At 40.8% G+C, this 20,920-nt stretch overlaps 1 protein-coding gene, 1 long non-coding RNA gene and 1 pseudogene across 4 annotated transcripts in view; 2 read left to right on the top strand and 1 right to left on the bottom strand.

Annotated features, from left to right (window-relative positions):
• The first annotated feature begins 3,260 nt into the window (after positions 1-3,260).
• On the top strand, positions 3,261-3,340 carry LOC127054618 (uncharacterized; annotated as a pseudogene).
• A 460-nt stretch (positions 3,341-3,800) lies between these two features.
• Positions 3,801-20,920, bottom strand: part of PHF2 (PHD finger protein 2) — a 152,010-nt gene continuing 134,890 nt past the window's right edge. For both annotated transcript variants that reach the window (XM_050957743.1, XM_050957744.1), the window contains 5 exons: positions 18,499-18,773; positions 13,349-13,448; positions 12,155-12,260; positions 9,969-10,230; positions 3,801-5,946 (listed from right to left, as the gene is read on the bottom strand). In XM_050957743.1, coding sequence (XP_050813700.1) covers positions 5,858-5,946; positions 9,969-10,230; positions 12,155-12,260; positions 13,349-13,448; positions 18,499-18,773 — 832 coding nt within the window. In that variant the 3' untranslated portion in view covers positions 3,801-5,857. The remainder of the gene's footprint in view (positions 5,947-9,968; positions 10,231-12,154; positions 12,261-13,348; positions 13,449-18,498; positions 18,774-20,920) is intronic.
• The window catches only part of LOC127053370 (uncharacterized), a 30,656-nt gene continuing 23,148 nt past the window's right edge, over positions 13,413-20,920 (top strand). For both annotated transcript variants that reach the window (XR_007775012.1, XR_007775010.1), the window contains exons 1-2: positions 13,413-13,504; positions 20,369-20,490. This is a non-coding gene — a long non-coding RNA (uncharacterized LOC127053370). The remainder of the gene's footprint in view (positions 13,505-20,368; positions 20,491-20,920) is intronic.

The raw sequence follows: 20,920 nt of genomic DNA, 5'->3' as shown, positions 1-20,920 counted from the left end.
TGGGGCTCTTTCTCAAGCTCTCTGGTTGATGCTGTTTAAGAAATACTTCAATATTCATTGGGCTAGCAACAGAGAGAGCATAACTGTATAGGCCAGTGGTTACAACAGTCTCCTAAATGCTAGGAGACTCAGGCCTGGTCTACACTGCGGGGCGGGGAGGTCGATCTAAGTTACACAAATTCAGCTACGTGAATAATGTACCTGAAGTCGACGTACTTAGATCTGCTTACTGCGGTGTCTTCACTGCAGTAAGTCGCCTGCTGCTGCTCCCCCATCAACTCCACCTGCACTTCTCACTCCGGTGGAGGATGGGAGAACGCTCGGCAGTCAATTTATCACGTCTCCACTAGACACAATAAATTGACCCCTGCTGGATCAAGCACTCTGGAAGTAAGTGTAGACATGCCCTTAGAGTCAAGTGCCTAGTCCAACAGTTAAGTCATGGCTTCTACTGGAGAGACTGAGAGAGAGCTCTGCCCCAAACTACATAGTAGCTCAGTAATTTTGGGCACTCACCAGGCTGACAGGAGACCTGGATTTAAGTCCCTGTAATGCATCTGGCTGTGTGTGGCTGTGGGTCTCTTACATTGACATTGAGTGCACTAATTCCAGAGTTAATATAAGGTATAAGGACACTGGCACCACTGGTGCTGGAATACTGTACCTAGTTTGGGATATGTCCCCCCCCCCCCCCCACACACCTTTTATGTTCATCTGCCTATTTTGGAAAAGGTTAAACAATAATAGTATCATGTCAGGGTTTTGTACACTAACTCAAATGGGTCACTGTAAGTCAAATGGTTCTGCTAATGAAGGAGTAGGGCGCCATCTAGTGGCTAGTTACATTCCTTGGTTTAACACAACACTAAACATGCAGGCTTACAGCAGCTCTTGCTTTAAAAGCACCTGTCCTATGAACAAGGTCAGTTTTCTGAACTTGAACTATGGTGTTAGATGTGTGTGAAATGGAAAATTTACACACACCCATTTCATAGCTTTGGCATGTTCCCACATCCATTTCCACTAGGCATAGTTTGCACAATTTCATTTACACTTTAGAAGAGAGACTAAATAAAAGTTATAAAACTTTAAATAGGGCGGGGACTGAGGGCCCAAAGGCCATGTTATCCAATTATTTAATTCTTTGTTGCAAATATTCTGCTTTATTACTAGCCTCAAACACTGAACATAGAGAAAGTATCTGGTCAACGCAATTGAGACACAGCTCATCAAAAGCCACTACGCATGAAAGGAGCTAGGAGGTGTGGGGGGCTAGTCCCAGCTGTAAGAGGGACGTGCTCTAAAATCGTACCTCACTACTGAGGCTCAGTTTCCCTAGCTGTTAATTGGGACTAATGGTGCTGTCCCAGAAGGGCTGTTGTAACCCATACACCTCCTGGGTGTGGTGGTCTGTCCCATCTAGTAGCTACGAGACCACTTGGCAAGCAAGAGAGATTAATGAGTCTGCTACAGCCTTAGCTAAGGCATATATGGTTTTTAGCTCATGCAGTAGAGACTCATGCATTTAGCTTCAGAGATCCCAGGTTCTATCCCGCCCACTGACAACCAGGGTCTGTCGCTGTTACACTGTGAAGCTTAGTTAATCAATGTGAGCGAAGTGCTTGAAGACTTTGGTGCAATACTTACTTAAGCAAGACAGCTCTTCCGATGTGTAAGTTAAAAGTCCTGTTAAACAATATACTACCCTGACATCAAAACACATGGGACCAACTTTCTCTCTGATGTAGTGCCACTGAAGTCAATGGGATGAATGCATGTGTAGTTTACACCTATGAATAGGAAGGTGATGCAGGTATTATGGCAAAACAAACTCACTAATACATCCCCCAATAAAAAGCTATTTTTATGGTGTTCAGTGGAATTGAGGTTTCTGACTCTGAAGAAGCAGAGGCTATTTGTATCCTTTAAAATGTTACTTTAATTTCAAAGGCTGCCACCAAATTATCCTACCGCATATTGAAGCAAATGGGCAACGCACATCAACACATGCTGTTCAGAGTACATAAATGCAGCTTGAGTGGTGCTGGTGACTTTAGTGGAAGTCCTCACATGCTTCGTGTCAAATGTGCTTTAGTACCTTGATGAATCAGGGACAAAAATCCAGGTTAGAGTGCAGAACTATTTCTGTATCTTTTTGCAGCACATTATGTAACATGCGTGATGCCACCCTTCCCTTCTGCATGGCCTTCTCTTCTGTTTTCAGCCACTGGTGTTCTGTGTTTTTTAACCCAGTGCTAGCGGCACCCGTCGCTGATGAAGAGGGAGGGCCCTTTGCTCCTTTATTAGTTTTTCAGGCACGTAGTCTTAGAAAGTGCGCATGACCCATATGTGAAAATCCTGTATAAATTGTGCAGTATTTTCTTTACTGTTTTAAGTGTAAAGTCGGTTAGTTGTTTAACCTTTTGAAAGGTGCCACATTTTGGATTTGTCAGGGTGCAGAGTTTTTTGTTTTGCCAGCATGCTGTTAAAAAAAATGAATTGTATTAATTAAAAAGATGCACCAAACTCAATTCCATCACTGACACCTCCAGCAGATGGAGCCTGTAACACTGCAAAAACAATTAATTTATTTATGGCAATGCTAATCTTTCTGTTCCACTGTGTCTGTAACATTTAGGAATTATGTTGTGGCTGTGATTACATCTAAGATATTGGCAGAGGGAGCCGCTAACGGAAGTGAATGAGGCTTTGTGGGAGCAAAAGGCAATGCAGGATGGGAATTCTCTTAATCCAAGATTCCCACTCTCCTCCCTGCCATTGTAAACCATCCTCCATCTCCTGGTCTGTACACCTGATGCAACCAGCTCTTCTCCCACTCTTGCTTCCTAACCCAATCCACAAGACCAGGACATAGCAGCTTGTGCAAGGTAGGGAAGGCAAAGACGGGAGTGGGGAAGTGCTAGCAGCTATAGGTGGAGATTACGCAGCTAGGGACAGGATATGATACTGAGCTCAGTGACAGATTCCAATCACTACTTCAGGAAAGACTGGCTAGAAAACGGCATGAGTTGAGGCTGGGAGATGGTGTTAGACCTGGTATAAACTTATAAGGCTTTCCTGCTTTGCTCTGTCACTGCTTTCAGCCTTGCCTCATCCTCTGTGGAGTTATTTCTCTCTGGAAACAACTCTCATGCATTCTGTGCTGGAGATAAAGCACTCAAGCTGTCTTCTTTTTAATGTTTCTATTCATTGTTTTTTAATCTTGGCCTCTGATTGTTGGACTGAAAATACATTTGATATGCTTTGCACAGTGGCAGTATCGTAGCTAATGAGGTTAATCCGAGGCGCGATTATTGCTAGTTGAAAACTTTTCAAGCAAGGATGGGTAAACTGGTTCAGGAAAAATAAAAGCCCCCGGTTTCCAAACTGTCAGCACTTCACAGGCTTGGCTGGGTACTGAGAGAAAGCCTAGTCCCAGGAAATTTTTCAACCCAATTTTGCAGATATAAATCCCAATCCTGCAATAAGAACTTGTAGGTGAGCCTCCATGCCTGTATGTAACCCCATTGACTTCAACATAGCTCCATCTAGACATGGGGGAGGAGAGGTATCTATGTGGAGCAGTCCATCTGCTAAACCTTCCTCAGATTATTTCTTCCCCAGTCATGGTGGCCTTCTCTAACCCATGAGGAGCCACCATAGCTTAACAAAATGAAACAAAGAATCATGCTGTGCTCTGTACTATCTGTCCCATTCTATCATGTTGATTTCAGTAAGGTGGCACATGTATAACATCTCATCATTGGGCCCCTAATGATTAATAAATGAACCAAACACGATTCTATACAAAACCTGAAATATTTTACTTTTTTTTTAAACTTTGATCTAAGTTTACTTAGATTTCATGGACTTGATACAAGAGCATTTGATATGAATCAGTAAATAAAACACTGTAATAGATAGCCACAATAAACTTTGTTAGAAATGTACATGTTGCGAAAATAATAATAAAAAAACAGCATGATGTCTGGGTTATAGTATATAAATGCTCAACAAGAACAGTATACTAGGGAAGCTTAAAAACCCTGCTCTGCATAAACCTGGGGCCCTATTCAACTAACTTTATCAGACTCCTACCACTCAGAATCTATGTCCCACTGTAATAGTATAAAGGTTAGTTTATAAGGCCTCAGTTGTTTCCTGTAGCTGTTTTTTTTTTTTCCCCATGGACATCACATCCAGGTAATGTGTATATAAACAAAGCTCATAAGAAATGTACAAATATAAAAAGCTACAAACATTAATAAATTACATCATCACAAAACACAGAAACACTTCACAAGGTGCTAGTAAAATAACTGTATCCCCTCATAATACAAGAATTAAAACAAAGAGCTGGTATTAAAGTTGAAGATTATTCTTCAAAATGTGTCTTAAATAGATTATTTTCTACTATTTGATTCTGTATAAGACATTTTATAAGGCTGCACAAAGTTTTACTTGTTTTCCAGGCAACGCCCAAATCCACCCCCCAACCCCCCAAGAAAGTGAAACAAAAACAAAACAAAAAAACCTCCACCCAACCCTTTTAAAACCAAACTAAAATACAACTGATAATACTCAGCAATGACTTGTATATATGTTAATGAAGTAGTCTATAGAAAGAAATGTCTAAAGATACTTTACTTTTATAAAAAAGAAGTTATTTAAAAAGCTATTTACAAGCTACATTCTATGAAAAATATGCCTTAGTAAACACATCTAAAAATTAAAATACGGGATTGCCTGAGAAACAAATTTAACCCCTCAAGTGTTTATATGCAGACAAGCAGTTTAATGTAAAATAATGCACTCTACACCAAACACTAAAAGAGTTAAAAGACAAAAAAGTATCCAGTCAAATTGTCAATAAGCTAAACTTTCCCACTATCTGACACCTGGATGCATGCAGCCCTCGTTCCCAAAGTAAGTGTATCTCATAAGAAGTGCCTTGATATAAATGTCAAAAACTGCACGTGAAGAAGCAGAGCTTGACCTCATGTACTGCAGTTAAAGTGACTGCAAGATCTGCAACACATCTTTGTGTGCTTTGATTTCGACACTGACATGAGCTACTGTACCATCATGTGTGTCAGTTAGCAAAAGAAACTGGCCCCTCAGGCATAGAGCTAAAACTCCCAACCAGTTATGAACGCAGCAGTAAACCAGCTCCCACTGTGCATAACAAATGCTGCCTAGTGCACCTACTATTGTCCAACCCGCAGCTATCTGAAAGGGATGGAGTAGTGCCCAAGTGCAGTAATGGCTCCTCCAACACATCTAGATCATGATCAGGGTGAGATAATGAAGTTTCACATTATGCAGATTATCTTCTGCATTCACTGTAGCATGGGGAAATGTCTCCAGCCATCAAACTTAAGGTCCCCCACCTTTTAATATTATTTGTCAGACAAATGAAGAATTTTTAAATTTAATCTCCTGCTCCTTGACTAGATACCTCTTTAAAGATAGTACTTGTTTTTTTTTTCTTTAAGCGAAATGTAACTGAAATTGATGTTCATTCTGTTAAAACAACTGGTTTCCACTTATAAACAAGTTAAAGGGATACTTTCCTAAAACTGGAATGATCCTCAATTTCTTGGATTATCATTAACTTTTTGCGAACTAGTCACTCTCAGCAATTTGAGAAAGGACATCTATATTAAAAAATATTTATAGCAGTATTCTGTACACTTTAACTGCTGAAAGTTAAAAACAATTATTAAAGTGGTGGCAAAAAGTTAACTGGTATTGTCCCTAAGATGATGCACAATACTACTGAAATTCTTCAAGAGTTGAAGAGTTAGTGTCAGCTCAGGAATTACTGAGCTTTGATCAAGTCCCAGTTTTTGAGATATTAAAGGAGAAGTTTCCCATTCCGATGGATTTTCAAAATCTTCCCAAGCCTCTGTTTTGCGGTAGCCATGCCCTTTTTTGTACGTTTTCCTGAAAATTGAAAAAAAAATGAACATGTCAAGTAACAGCAGCCACAGCAATGTAGAAACAGCAAAGCAGGCTCACTGGATACAAAAACAGAAGCACTAACTTCAGTGGCTGGGTAAGCAGGTGCAATCACACTGATGTCTGATTTCCACCTGAAGAAATTCATTTTGGATATGTATACCACAAATTCTCAACGTTAACATGCTGTGTGTGTGTGTGTATGTAACACATTGATCAGAATGCTCTACAGAAAACCAAGCACTGCCATACATTGCCATCTGTGGTGTGTATCCCAACCTACACTATATTGTCTTACTCCTGGTGATTGTCTTACTATGGATTTTAACCAAGTTTCATTCAGGATTTTTCTACTATCTCAGTTTCATTCTTAAAATACCATTCCCTGTTTAACCATGTTCGTGAACCAAAGTACCCAAGAGACACATTTGAAAGCATGCACATGTTTATTCTATAGGGGGGCTCTCTTCAATTGTCCAAGTATCTAAAACTCAGTGCCAGATAGTAAGATTAGTGCAAACTCACTCGCCAGGTTTAAATGAATTTAAAATGGTTTCCAAGCGCTGTGCTAAACCCTTGTGTGGTGGAATGGAAGCAGTCACAAGAAAGAAGTTTTTAAAAAAATAGTTCATCTAGATTAGACCGTTTAACTGTGCGCTTTAAAAGCTGCAAAGGTTGTAATTGTATCTCTTGTTGCATTAGTTTAAAGAAAAAAACTGTGTGAATTTTCAAAGACTGAGGTTCATTTTTATTGTATTTATTCTTTAAAAATATATTCTGTTTGACAAGGTTTTGATTAAATTCTATAATAGCTGGCAGCTTTGGTATTATAACTTGTTCGCTTTTCATCTGTGGCCATATCGTGACATTCATCATATTCACTTGGACACATCTAGGAAATACAGCAACTTCATCCATGATTTTACACAGGGCCCACCACACTGTCATGTACTTGTTTTCTACTTTTTGCTTGCACGTCCGTGTAACTTACTTCCCTATGGATTGTCATATAAGTGACACAAAACTGGATTTTTTTAATCCATGTACAATCAGACAAGAATGCACTAATGCAGGTATTCTGTCCATGTCATCCAGTTGTGCCCTGGTAGCTTGACTCTGAACTAGCAAAATGGCAGGCAGGCTTTGGCTGCGCCTAGCTTCTGATCTTACTCAACTGAATGAGATTCAGCTGTGCAAAGACTGCAGTATCAGGCTCAACTATCTCCATGTATTTCCATACATTACTAAAAATAAATGATAATACGGATATAGTTGTGCCTTTCTTCTGGGCAGTTTCAGAACCTGGAATATATCATTTCCCACATTAGCAAATGGGGAAAGTGAGGAACAAATAAATTTTGACTTGTTCAAATCCACAATGAGCCAGAGGCAGAGTTGAGGACAGATCAAGTCATGTCCCCTGACTCCCAGTCCAGCATGTGATCCACCAGACCAGACTGTTGTGTTTCTTAAATGTACATAAGCATAATATTTGCTCACCCCTTTGTTCTATTTCAGTAGTGAAACTACTGCAACTTGGTCAGCTTTGTGTTCGCACAGCTGGGAGAGAGAGCAGTTAGTGGGTACAAATGCATCCTTGACACATTGCTCTCCTACGTAATCATCCTATACTGTTTCACAACAACTCTGACAGAATGTGAACAAATCTGCATTCTGAACACTTAAAATGCTACAGACATAAACACCACCAAGAAGTCAGCTTATGTAAATCATGTGTTAGAAGTTACAGTTAAAACCTATTCATGTATAAAGTTGCAGGTGCTGTTTTTTATGCCACCAGCATATTTTTTCTCTAGACATGTGTCTTCTGCTGCCTCAAGAAACCACACTGAAAGTGTAACTAAGATCTTAGCTGCATGTCTAGCGAAAAACTGTATACTTTCTGGTCAGAAAAGTACATTAGTAAACGCACATAAATGCTCAGTTATCACTTATCTTTACTTTTCATAGTGTGTGTGTCTCATCTGGATCGGGTCCTTGATGCATGCACACACACACGCACATATATACACAGAGATATGCGAACTATGCGCTCTTATTTTTGTGAATATAACATACATACACACTCAAATAAGGGAGCATAACTGTGTCGGTTTGCATATAGTTATACACATTTCTCCATGAAGGGCCTGATCCAAGCCCATTAAAATAAATGGGAGTCTTTCCATTGAGTTTAGTGGCTTTGGATGAGGCCTCAAAGTAGGCAGTGACCCTGAGTGTACTGTTTTTACTGAGTTTAACTGAAGGTGAAAAGCGTCTTTGTGGTTTAAAAGGGGGAAGAAAGAAAGGGGGAGAGGAAATCATGCTGCTGTTTTAAAAATATTTTCTCTCTCCAGCACTGGACTGGATTGAGCTCTCCTGGACATCCCAGCAGAACAGTGATGGACCAAAGCTGGCTGATCTGGCTTAACACTGCTGCCTCCTTTGGACTGCCCTTAAATCCCCAATAAATTCAGCCTTCTAGGCCTTGTTTTACCAACCACCACATGGCTATCTTACAAAGGCATCCTAAAGCCTCCTTCTATTAAACAGGCGCCCAGGGATGTCAGAAGGAGCTGTTCATTCACTTTCCTTTCCCAGAGAGGTAAAGCATTTGCTTATTTGGCAGACTGATTCATTACTCAGTCAGGGAGTAACCATCATGAGTCCTTGTTTGATCCCTGGGCTCTGCATCCTAGCACAAACCTTGGACAGGCTTGGACACCTTGCCTGCTGTATTTTGAGCTATTTCTGATTTCACTATATAACCCGGTTCATTTCAACAGATTAACTTGTGGCGGAACATGAACACATTAAGAGGTAAATTGAATGAAATGTTTAATTTTGCTGCTGTTTGTGCCAACGGCCACATGTATTAAAAAAAAATCCTGTGTGTCTTTCTGACTTTTAATTGGCTTTGCTTTCTGGATCCAGAGTTTGCAATAAATAATATCTTGTTAAGAAAATATTACTGACAGCCCACATTCAGTGATACAGATGTTTTCAAATTAAGCACACAGCATACAGGACTATGTGAAATCTCATACTATCTCCACTTCATACAGTTATAAAACCATGGGAAATATAGTCACTTAAATTATCATAAATTGCATCATTGCTCAATGCTCAGCTTCTACTGTAAATAATTACAGAATCTGACTGACCTCTCTCTCTCTCTCTCGCACACACACACACACACACACACACACGTCCCTCCATCTTTTTCTTGATTTATGTTCTTATAACTTCCAGGTGGGCTCAGAGAGGGATAGCGGAAGGCAGGAGGGGAAACATTTGACTCAAACAATTCCTCAGTGTAAAAATAAAATTCCAATTACAGAGAGTAAACAAAAATATTGAACAACAAGTTGATTTGCATAGGTTTTTTTAGGTTGTTTCCTTAAGCACAATAATTCCTAAAAGTAGTTTAAATATTTGCACTGTTGAAATTCAAGAAGCCTTCCAATGTAGGAAAGGCAACTTTGTGACTTAAAATATTCTGTGCACACACATGTACAGAATAGGTGCATTGGAATTTTATCTGTACTAAGGTTTACAGTTGAAATCCTGACCCCGCTGAGTCAATGGCAGAAGAAATATATGGAAGAAAGTGGAAAAACACAGAGTTTCTGAACAAGCAAAGAGGAAAATGTGACAGGGTCTGTTGTGAATAGTTTTTTAGATACTGGAGGAGCTGGACTGCGATACAGAGATGAGTTCCTTTAAAACAGCGAACGCAACCTATAGAGTTCGCTTTGGCAAGTATTAGAGATTATTTTCCCCATAAGACACCCCCACACAGCGGAACACATAGGCCAACAACGCTAACCCAACTCGGTGCTCTTAGTCACATCCCCAACTGGTGTACATAAGCCTAACTCCACTGAAAGAGAACAAGTAGACAATGGAGAAGGGATGCAAGACTACACTGTAGGGAACAAATTTGTCCTGTCAGGGAAATGGACTGAATGGATCTTTGCCATTTCCTCTGTGAACATTTACAGTACCTTTGGCAGCTGCATTATTCTGTGATGATGATGAGGGTCTCCTCTGGGTGAGGAAAACTCCAGGTGCCATAGGTTGAGAGCCTCTGTTTACTTGCGCGACCCCAAACGTGCTTGCTCCGGCAGTGTATTCGTGATCTGCTAGGCTGCTGGCATGGGACTCCAATTTGGGTTCAGGAGAGCTGCCTTCCTGAGAGAGTTTATTTGTGTTGTTGGGGGACAACTTCTTTTTGGTATTCTTCTTCTTCTTGCCTTTTTGTTCCTCCTTTCAATAAAGCACAGAATCCCCATTCAGCGACTGTGACAACTAGTGGCATTTGTTAACATTGTTACACTGTGTATCATGTCAAGAATGGGGTTACTGTCAGAACTGGATAAAGCCAGAGGGAGAACAGGCTTGCTAGAAACTCAAAGTGAGAACTGATCACAACAGCATTGTTTCCTGGTCTGTTAGTGGCATCCACCTGCTGTATCTTGTCATAAATTGTGAGCTCTTAGGGGCAGGGACTGTCATTGTATTGTGTTTGTACAGCACCTAGCACAATGGGACCTTGATACATGTCTCAAGCCCCAAGGTGCTGTAATAATACAAATAATAATGATACAAGATAAATATAATGGGCCTGATTATCAATTACACAAAGGCACCTTTATGTCACTCTGGCAGTATAACAAAGCCTTAGAGTGGCAAAATTGGCCCCCTGAGGATACTCCTAGAGCAGGTGGTCTGGCAACCAACCAGTAGAGAGCTGATGTAAAGATATAAACTGGCTCTTCCTCAGCTCCCTGTGTGGGCTGCCTGTCAGGGGAGTGGCCTGGGTGCACTGCTCTATGGCTATATTCTCTGTTTCCCAAGGCACACAGAGGGCTATGGAAGACAGAAGATAAACTGGAGTAGACCTGTGGCTGCTCTAACATACACTGAGGGCTGGGCAGGTCCCTGTGCAGCCACAGTATATGGGAGCACAAATATGGCTTAAAGTCACCTTTCCCTTGTCCATTCCTGATCCAAGTATAGGAACAGAGTCATTGAGAATTAGGCTTAATATTTTTCATCTCATGGGGAAAAATTAATACCTGTGCAGAAGTTCGCTGGGAGTAACGTCAATGTAGAGCACAACCCTATGTCCACACGCCTGTCACAGCTCTCTGTATCATAGTGAATTTCACTCATAACAAAGGAACAATTTAAACTCCATAGGGATGATAACAGGCTAATATTGGAAAAGCTTTGGTAACCTGTTAAAAATGGGATTACTAAACTGGAAAATGTAGCTGAGTTCTATGATGCATATTGACACAGATGTTCAGTGTCTTTTAGTACTTTAAAAAGGACTGAAAGATTATTGTGTTGAAGCAATGTAGTTTTGAACAGTGGATACTGCGCTTGGCCCTACTTCTTATGAGGATTTTCCGTAAGCATCTTTAAGTTTAGCATGTTTGTATACAAACATCCATTTTCATAACTGAATGTAAGTTTATGAGATAAGAAAAAGCTTTATCACAACTTTCAGAATTTAACATAAAAAATCAATTAAATTCAAAAGATGATGAAAATCTGGCATAATTCTCAATTTTGGATTACTTAGAGTAACATTTTCAAAAACATTTAAGAGACCTAGGTGTCTGAGTACCATTTTTGAAAGGGACCTAGGTGCCTAACCTGCTTAGGCACTTTTGAAAATCCCACTAGGTGCCTATGAGCATCTTTAAGGGCCTAAATAATTTTGAAAATCTGGCACCAAATACCTAAGATAATTTTGAAAATAGGACTTAGACTCCTAAATCACATAAGCACATGTGTAAATTACTCTTTAATCTTATTAACGTAAAAGGTGCTTACACTGAAGCTTTCCCCGAAATACTTCTTTGTTTACCTGATCTGCCCAACTGACAATTTTGTCAGTGTGCTTAAAGCACCTTATTGAACTAGAAACCTCTAATCTGCAGTGTCACCAGAAATCTGAAAGTGTAATTTAGGACCTGATCCTGTTTCTATTGAGGCCACTGGGATTTTTGTCACTGAATTCAATGAGTACAGAATTGGACGTGTACAGTAATTAAACATGAGCTGTTATGACAACTTAGTTAACATTCAACAAGCTACAGGAGAAGACAGGGAAGTGCTATGGCTCCATTTGAAAATAAACATATTTTCTAAGGGAAAGCTACCTTGTATGCAAACTCACCTGCTGGGATAATTTGGCCGCTGCTGCCGCCAGTCCAGTTTCAATGGAGGCAACTCTTGTACCCTCTCGGACAGGTCTGTCTTGTCGGGGTACTGAGGGACCAACCCTTGCTAAATGTAAGAACAAAATGAAAATACAGTATAATAGATACTTTGTGTAGGGGGAACACTGCATTCCTATAGAATGAGGGGCATGGCGGGTGGCAAGGGCAAGACAGAGCTTATTTTTAAATGAACATTCTACTTCAGTGGGGCTAACGTTTATAAATGCCAATTGTTAGTAAGGCCGTTGAGTGGCAGATGTGGAAACAGAGCTCAGGACTCCACTTAAACTATGTAGCTTTTGGAAGGAAATCCATATTCTCCTCCAGATTTTCCAAAATTGTCCAAGTTTAAATGAAAAATCAAACATTCAGGGAATGTGAATTTATTCCAAATGAACAGGCAAAATGCTTCATAGCTATTTTCCACAAACTCTTCCCAGCCCACCTGGCCAAGGAAGAATTCTTCTAGGGCAGGTGCTGTACAAGGCTCCCACAAGCAACCCTAACCCTGTCCATCCTAGCCCCACTAGTGTAGCAGGCAGCACTGAACACTATGGACATTCTGGGCAGCTCGGGTCAGGCTGCTGTAAATTAGAACTTCCCTGGAATGCTCTAATATACACCAGGAGCTGCACTGGCCCCCAATTGTCCCACAATCTGGGCAAAGTAAAAGGTGGCACTTCCTATGAGGCACAGCACAGAAACTGTCCCTAGCAGTTATACTGAGCACTTTTACTGCGCTTTTGATGAAAACTGGGGGAATAGTTTATATTCTCTATTTTCTTTTTTAATGCTTTATATATATAAGGTGTGGGCTGCCTCAGAACTGCAAGATTTCTCCACTACATCATCATAATACTAGCAATACATCAGCGACTTCACTGGCAGGATGTAAAAGATACCTACAACCTACAGGAGATTGCTTTTTATTTTTAAAAGGTAGCTGAAGAGAAACATTGTCCAGAATGTGTTAGATTCAATTTAGTGTTCACTACAGTGGAACTATTTAAAAAAAAAAAAAGTTAGTCTCTCAACTGAGAGATCTAGACGAGCACAATCTTTATGGTAAAAATAATAAATCTCATTGTTCTTTTCTAGGTTTTCAATTTGAAATATCCTCCCTGAGTCTGAACATCCAAGACATAATGGACTTGCCTGTCGGGCTGTAGGGGGCATCATCAGAACTTTTTCTTTTCTTTGATCGTGATTTGAACACTGGATTATCTTCATCGGATTCCAAAGATGGGTAAACTAAACCAGAAACAAAAAATAGCTTTTATTGCAGCAGTATTAAACAAGAGTTTGTGGTAAGTAAGACTCGCCCATCAGTGTAGAATTGGATTAGCACAGTGGTGAATCAGGCCTAGAGTATCTATGTAAAGACTGCGGCCAAGGGTGGAACGCAGAGTGAAATGTCTAAAAGGCACTGGTGCCCTGGGGATAGGGCATTAGACTAGGAATCAGAGGAGGAGGGCTCTGTTCCCAGCAATGCCACTGACTTGCTGTGTGACCATGGGCAAGTCACTTCACTTCACTGTGCTTCTGTTTTCTCTTCCACCCCTTGCCTGTCTTGTCTGTTTAGATTGCAATCTCTTAGGGGCACAGACTGGCTCTTACTCTGCATTTATACACTATCTATCACCATGGAGCCCCTAATCTTGATCAGAGGCCTCTACGTGCTATTGTAATGAAAATAATAATAGTTTTTGGTTCACAGCGTGTGATGTTATTCTTAGCTTGGAAAAGCCAGTCCTCCGCTCACATACAGTTGGGCCTATTTGGAGCACCTGTCATTATCAGGTGCATAGGGTGATGTTACACCCCAACCGAATAGGTCTGCACATAGGTCATCTCAATGGACATTTGGTGACCCTCACATGGTGTGGAACAGAATTTCATACATGTCTAAGAAATACAGATAGAGTGTAGTACCCTTAAGAGAAGAAGGTGTTTAACAAGCTAAATATGAGTCAACAGTGTAATGCTGTTGCAAAAAAAGCAAACATCATTCTAGGATATATTAGCAGGAGTATTGTAAGCAAGACACGAGAAACAATTCTTCTGCTCTACTCCGCACTGATCAGGCCTCAACTGTGTCCAGTTCTGGGCGCCACATTTCAGGAAAGATGTGGACAAATTGGAGAAAGTCCAGAGAAGAGCAACAAAAATGATTAAAGGTCTAGAAAGCATGACCTATGAGGGAAGATTGAAAAAAATGGTTTGTTTAATCTGGAGAGGAGAAGACTGAGAAGGGACATGATAATAATTTTCAAGTACATAAAAGATTGTTACAAGGAGGGAGAAGAATTGTTCTTCTTAACCTCTGAGGATAGGACAAGAAGCAATAGGCTTAAATTGCAGCAAGGGTGGTTTAGGTTGGACATTTGGAAAAACTACCTAACTGTCAGAGTGGTTAAACACTGGAATAAATTGCCCAGGGAGGTGGTGGCATCTCCATCACTGGAGATTTTTAAGAGCAGGTTGGACAAACACCTGTCAGGGATGGTCTAGATAATACCTAGTCCTGCCTTGAGTGCAGGGGACTGGACTAGATGACCTCTCAAGGTCCCTTCCAGTTCTGTGATTCTAATATCAGGATAAAAGTGAGGCCATTGGATACCCCCGAGAGGTGGCTGCTTGCCAGTTTGCTGAATAGCCCTATTTTGACCACACTGGTTGGGTGAGAGGTATGTGATTAATGCCACTTCTTAGACCTTTCTTTGAGTAAACAGAGCGGTTGACTCTACAGTACATGGGTCCAGTGCTAATGTTGGTCTGCGGGAAAAACTCCTTCTGATTTTAATGGGCCTTGTATGGGGCACGTGGAATTTGGTCCAGTTAAGCCACAGGCACAGGCTCTTGGCCAAAACACAGAGCTATTCTCAGATTATCAGTCATTAAAATTATTACTCCATAAAATCCCCCACTGTATTCAATAAAATGCTGCTCTGCTAAACATGCTGGGATGGCATTGACACAGCTCGCTCCCTCAAGACCTCTTCCCCCCTCTCTGCTCATTGTGAACCACACACGTCTTACTGAGTGACTAAAAATAAAGGGTCAAATTGTCCCCACATGAGGAAAAATAAATGTAGGAAACAGAAGACACAGTGAGTTCTCACTCACAAGGCTTCTGTCAGAGGGAAGAGGATTGTCCTCCATTAATGAGAAGGGAGTTCACCACCCCTATGCTCGTTAGTGTCCCAGGTTCAGGGTAGATCTCAGGACCCTGGCTCTCAGTACTGGTTTTCACTGGTTCCTGCTCCCATCCAGCACCAAGACAAACAGATCTATTCCCAGCTCCTTCTACCTTCTGCCCCTTCTGGATCTATAGCCCCCCAGCCTGGGAGCTCGAGCATGGAAAGGCTTGGGAGTCAGGGGAGGGAATGCTGGAGGGGAACTTTTGCCTTCTTCTTTATGTTTGGGGGCTTTTCCTCCCCAGTTTGATCCTCAGAGTTTTACTTTCAAGCCCAGCTAAGTATCTCAAATGATCCTGGCTAACGAATCAAAGTAATTGTTCCCTCCCCTTCTCAGAGGACAGAGCCTTCTTTTAAACAATGAATGGGATTTGTTTGTTTTCAAAAGATTCTATCTGATGGATTCTTTGGCAGGGACGGGAAAAAACAGGGCTGGATTAAAGCACAGGCTCACTGCAGGCCAATGCCGAGGGCCCCTGCTCCTGGACTGATGTGATCACATCAGAATCTCAATGTCATTTTAAAAAAGATAAGTTCTCAGCCCCCATAGTGGTGAAAACAGTTTGAAAATATGACCCAAGTGTAATGATGCAGTGATGCTTGCCTGAGCCTGCAGGTAGCCTGAAACCATAGCTCTGAGAGGTGTGAACAGAGTATTAACTCTTACGAGCCACTCTGGAGAGTCCCATCAATACGATGCAGCAAATGATTGCATATACTGGAGAGGAGGAATGCAGCAGGCCTGGCCCACCTACCCATCCAAGCAGGTAAGTCCTGGGGTGCCCCTCTCCTCCCAACCCTGCCTTTCTGGGGGAGAGCACAAAGCCCTGCTGCTCCCAAGAAGGGGGAATTGCCATTCCTAAGGTACAGAAGGTGATTCCATGCTACCGACCTTGTCAGTCTGAGAGGGACAGGGAACCTCTGCCGCTCTGTGTGTGTGTGTGGAGATGGGGGCGAGGGTGGGCTCAGACAGGAGTCTGAGGCATGGTGACCTGTGTTGTGGTATGCCTAAGGTCCCAGATTGTCTTCATTCCCCTCTCCCCACCCCACAAAAAAAATATTCAGATTTGTTTTGCTTTGTTTTCCCCCAGTCATTCACTAAATGATGCTTGAAAAGTCAGGTGTATTATTGTTAAATATATGAAGAAAATCCTTGCTCACGTTTGCCTGAACCAGCTGTGTTAGCAAATATTAGGGTTCTGTGAGACATTCGGAAACACTCAACATCTCTGCCTTTCACATTTTGTTTCACTTTCACTAAATTTCATTGGGTTTTGCTCACACATAGATGCAGCTGTGAAACCTTCAGAGGCAGTGGGATCTAGTGGGCAGAGAATGGGACGGGGAACCTGGGACTGCTGGCTTGCTTTGCCACTCACTCAGTGTGTGGCCTGGAGCAAGTTACTTAACTCTTCTGCGTTTCCATTTCCCCTTCAGTAAAAGGTGGATAATTAGTGACCAACCCACATGAGGGGAAGGGCAAGAGAATGTATTAGGTGCTATCGAAGTGCTAACTGTCATCAGCAGTACCTTGTATAACAACATCAAACCCTTCCAGTCGCTCTACAAATACCTCAGTGGTAAAGAGATAAATGGACTGAGGGCAGGTGGTGTTTATGAAAACCTTGAAAATGTTTTTTTCTGCAGCCATATGCCACCTGAACTGTTCTCTCCATGAACATTTACAGTTCTTTTGGGTGAATGGTAACAATATCATTTGAGTTTTATTCAATCCTCTGTATAGACACACTAAGACTCCTCGATAGAGGGTTTTGGTTTTTTTTTTTAAATGTGCACTTAATTTTGATTTCAATGTTTGCCTGTTAAAGCAATGTATGGTTATAATGTTACTGCTTAATTTAGCCCCTGAACCGAAAATCTGCTGACCAGATGCAGTACAAATGGAGTCTTTATAAACTCAGACTGCTTACAACAAAGAAAACACATTAAATAGTAGCATAAATATATAATTAGCAAGAACGTTGGGGTTTAAAATATCACCCTGTCCGTTTTCCCATTGTCACATGTAGATCATGTGTATAAATTACACTTTCACAAAATTTGTCATGTAATTTATCCTGATTGATGCGCCTACAAGGTGCTGTAACTGCAAACCAACAAGATGCACTTAACTTCTTTTAAATGTACAGTATTTTCAAAATGTCTTGTTTTCATTAAGCATTTCAATGTGAACTTTAATATATGTGTATCTAACAGAGAAAGCAGATTTCAATGATGTTTTTTAAGGGTAATAGTCAGCAGCAGTATTTTAAAGTAACATTTGTATTACATTGCTAAAGAGCTGCATACCCTTCTTGAGCCCTGCATGACTATGTGGTTTTATCTTTCTATGAGTGTTAGTACTTACCTGCTCTCTCGCGCGCACACACACACACACACATGCACGCACACACACATGCACACGCACGCAGGCTGCTTTTTCATATTATTAAAATCTCGCTTCCAGAATATAGTAAACTTGATGTAGTAGTCTCAAAAATCCCTCTTTTCCTTTCAACGCAGAATTTAGCATGCTTGCCATTAAAACTTAAGATCATGACCTCATCGTATCTAACTGAGGGGTTCTTTACTGACAGCCTCTCTGATAGTCATTTCATTCTACCTATCCGAGTTTCATGGTACACTGCATAAAGTTCTATTTTTAAATTAAATATATGATTTGGGATTTGGCTAATCATGGTTTTGGCTCCACTGCTGTGCTTGTTAAAATCTTTTTCCTTTACTAAATAAAAGTGTAATATGTTTGGGTTCAATCTGAATAAAATCAGCTTAATCTGTTTATCTAATCTCAAGTGTCTAATGTGTTTATTCTAATCAATTTATTCCTATCTAATTTAATCGAATCTAGCTCTTCACCCTTGTCTATCTAGCCAATCTAGTCTCTCTCTTTAATCTTGCCTACTTTATACAGACCAATCTAGCAATATAGGCCCCCCGGAAGCATGCAAACACTGAGTAAATGTATATACCAGAGCAGTTCCCTTGACCTCAGTGGGACTAACTAGAAGTGTATAATTAAGCACATACATAAATACTTTCAGAATCGGGGTCATAACCATAGAAATTAATTTGTTTTCTCTCACCATAATCAGAATCTTTAAAACAGGCATCTAAGTGGTCCTGGTCATCATAGTCTTCAATGTCAATACTGTTTTTTGTGCTCTTCTTCAGTAAGTGCTTGCCTGCATTTTTGTTGTTACTGCTCCCAGTTTTTTTTGAGTTTTGGGCTGAGATAGAGTTATTTTTAGCTTGGTTGGTACTCCATGAAGTCTGCAGGCAAGAGTCAGAAGACTGGAGATTTGCCATTGATAACATTCCTTGGATTGCTTCCTGTGTGCTGGGAGATGCAGGTGGCTGACTGAGGGAAAACATTAACAAAATAAAGGGCTTTAAGCTAATTACCAAATCAACAACATGAAATAAACAGTATTCACTGTAAATACAGCTCAATTTGCTTTCAGGATTAATGGCCTCACCACTGTGTAGGTGTTTATTATGGGAAATAAAGTTATACCAAGTATAAACCCATCAAGCATAGAAGGTTAAAAGGGAAAACAGAGATTTGAACTAAAAATCAGGAAATCTTCCAAAATTTAGTTACGTGAATACTTTTTCACAAGTCATATTTTGGGCGAGTGAGGAGAGTAACCAAGTGACTCTCCCCACAACAAAAAACTGGTAACCCAAGGAAAATATAATCAACATAGTCATGACTCCAGTACCCGTTTTAGAAGAGAATGATGATGAGTTACATATTAACTTGGATGAGCCAAGCTTGGATGAGCCAAGCTCCAAGGTGCGTCGGCCAAGACCTAACAGTAAATGAGGGGCAACACCTAGTAGTCAAAAGAAATAAACAGGAGACTTTCTACAAAATCTTTCTTGGCTAGATCCTCAGCTGGTGAAAATCAGAGTAGGTCTACTGAAGTCAAAGACCTTAAGCCAGTTTTACTATCCGAGGATATGGCACTCTGTTCTTATTCTGAACTGACTCACTGATGTCTTCCACTGTGATCAAATGACCATCCCTCAAACACTGTGTCCACTCATGGAGGATAGGTCCATCAGTGACTACTAATTGGGATGGGCAGGGATGGTGTCCCTAGCCTCTGTTTGCCATAAGCTGGATATGGGCGACAGGGGATGGATCACTTGATGATTACCTGTTCTGTTCCTTCCCTCTGGGGCACCTGGCATTGGCCACTGTCGGAAGACGGGATACTGGGCTAGATGGACCTTTGGTCTGACCCAGTATGGCTGTTCTTATGTTCACAGTGTTTGCTTAGAGTTTTGCAGATTTGCCAAATTCATCACAAGTAAACTAATGGCATGTATTTTATTTCCTCTTCTATAAGTGGAGCAGAGAAGCGGGACAAAAAATTAGGGTAAAATATTCAAAAGCGGCTTCAGTGACTTGAGAGCCTAAGTCTTATTTTCAAACGAGACTTATGAGTCTATGCTTCATGGCAAGTCAACAGGATTCAGTGAGCGCCTAAGTCACTGACGTGCTTTTGAAAATTTCACCCTTAATCTCAAACAAGATAACAAAAAAGGTTTGCCCATCACTGCTGAGCAACCTTCTTTCATTTTCATTCACTACCACCCCACCAAAGAAAGGAAACCTAAGCATTTGAATCTATCCAATGAAAGAACTGCATTCCAAGCATCTCCTACACAAATGCCACACACAAGGCTGGACACCGTTAGATCCTGAAGGTCACAAGTGCAGTATGACAGGGTTTAGGGGACCCTGCAGCTGCAGCTCTGTGAACACAGTGAAAATTCTGTTCTACACTGTAAGGCTCGGATCCTATGTTCAGAGCTGATATTTTGCACTAGAACATAACATATGGCTTCTCATTTGTGGTGTGTGTTTGTTTAGACATTCTGGTTCTTTTTTAGGAGTAAAATTTGTTATTAGTGGTGTCTGAATTTTCTTTTTTTTTTAATTAGATAAAATATTGGCCCAATCTAAAAGCCTCACGCTCCTGGAGATGAGTTCCTAGGCCTTGAGCCAGCAAGATAGTTAAGCATATTAACAGGATTTCCATCACTGCAGAACGTGTACATTTCAGGTATTTGGGGTGTTTGGTTTGATAAAAATCTATTCTCAGATAACTGCACTGGCCTGGGTTTTATAACAACAACTAAATACTTGTAAATATGCATGCATCTGAGGAAGTGGGTATTCACCCACGAAAGCTCATGCTCCAAAACGTCTGTTAGTCTATAAGGTGCCACAGGATTCTTTGCTTTTACAGATCCAGACTAACACGGCTACCCTCTGATACTTGTAAATAGCCCTTCTCCCTGACCACCACCCCTCAGGGTGCTCAGGGTACTGTTCAAACTACATTCTGCAATGATACAGTTAGATACAGATCACAGTCACAAAATACATCACCTTAAAATTACACAGGTAACACCCAAAGTAAGGGCTTTTTATAGATTTCTACCATAACCAAGAAATTTAAATACTTTTTTTAAAAGATCAATGCTAACCCT

The sequence above is a fragment of the Gopherus flavomarginatus genome, chromosome 6 (assembly GCF_025201925.1).
Source record: "Gopherus flavomarginatus isolate rGopFla2 chromosome 6, rGopFla2.mat.asm, whole genome shotgun sequence".
Lineage (NCBI taxonomy): Eukaryota > Metazoa > Chordata > Testudines > Testudinidae > Gopherus > Gopherus flavomarginatus.
The sequence above is the reverse complement of the archived record's forward strand: the minus strand, read 5'-3'. Positions and strand labels throughout refer to the sequence as shown.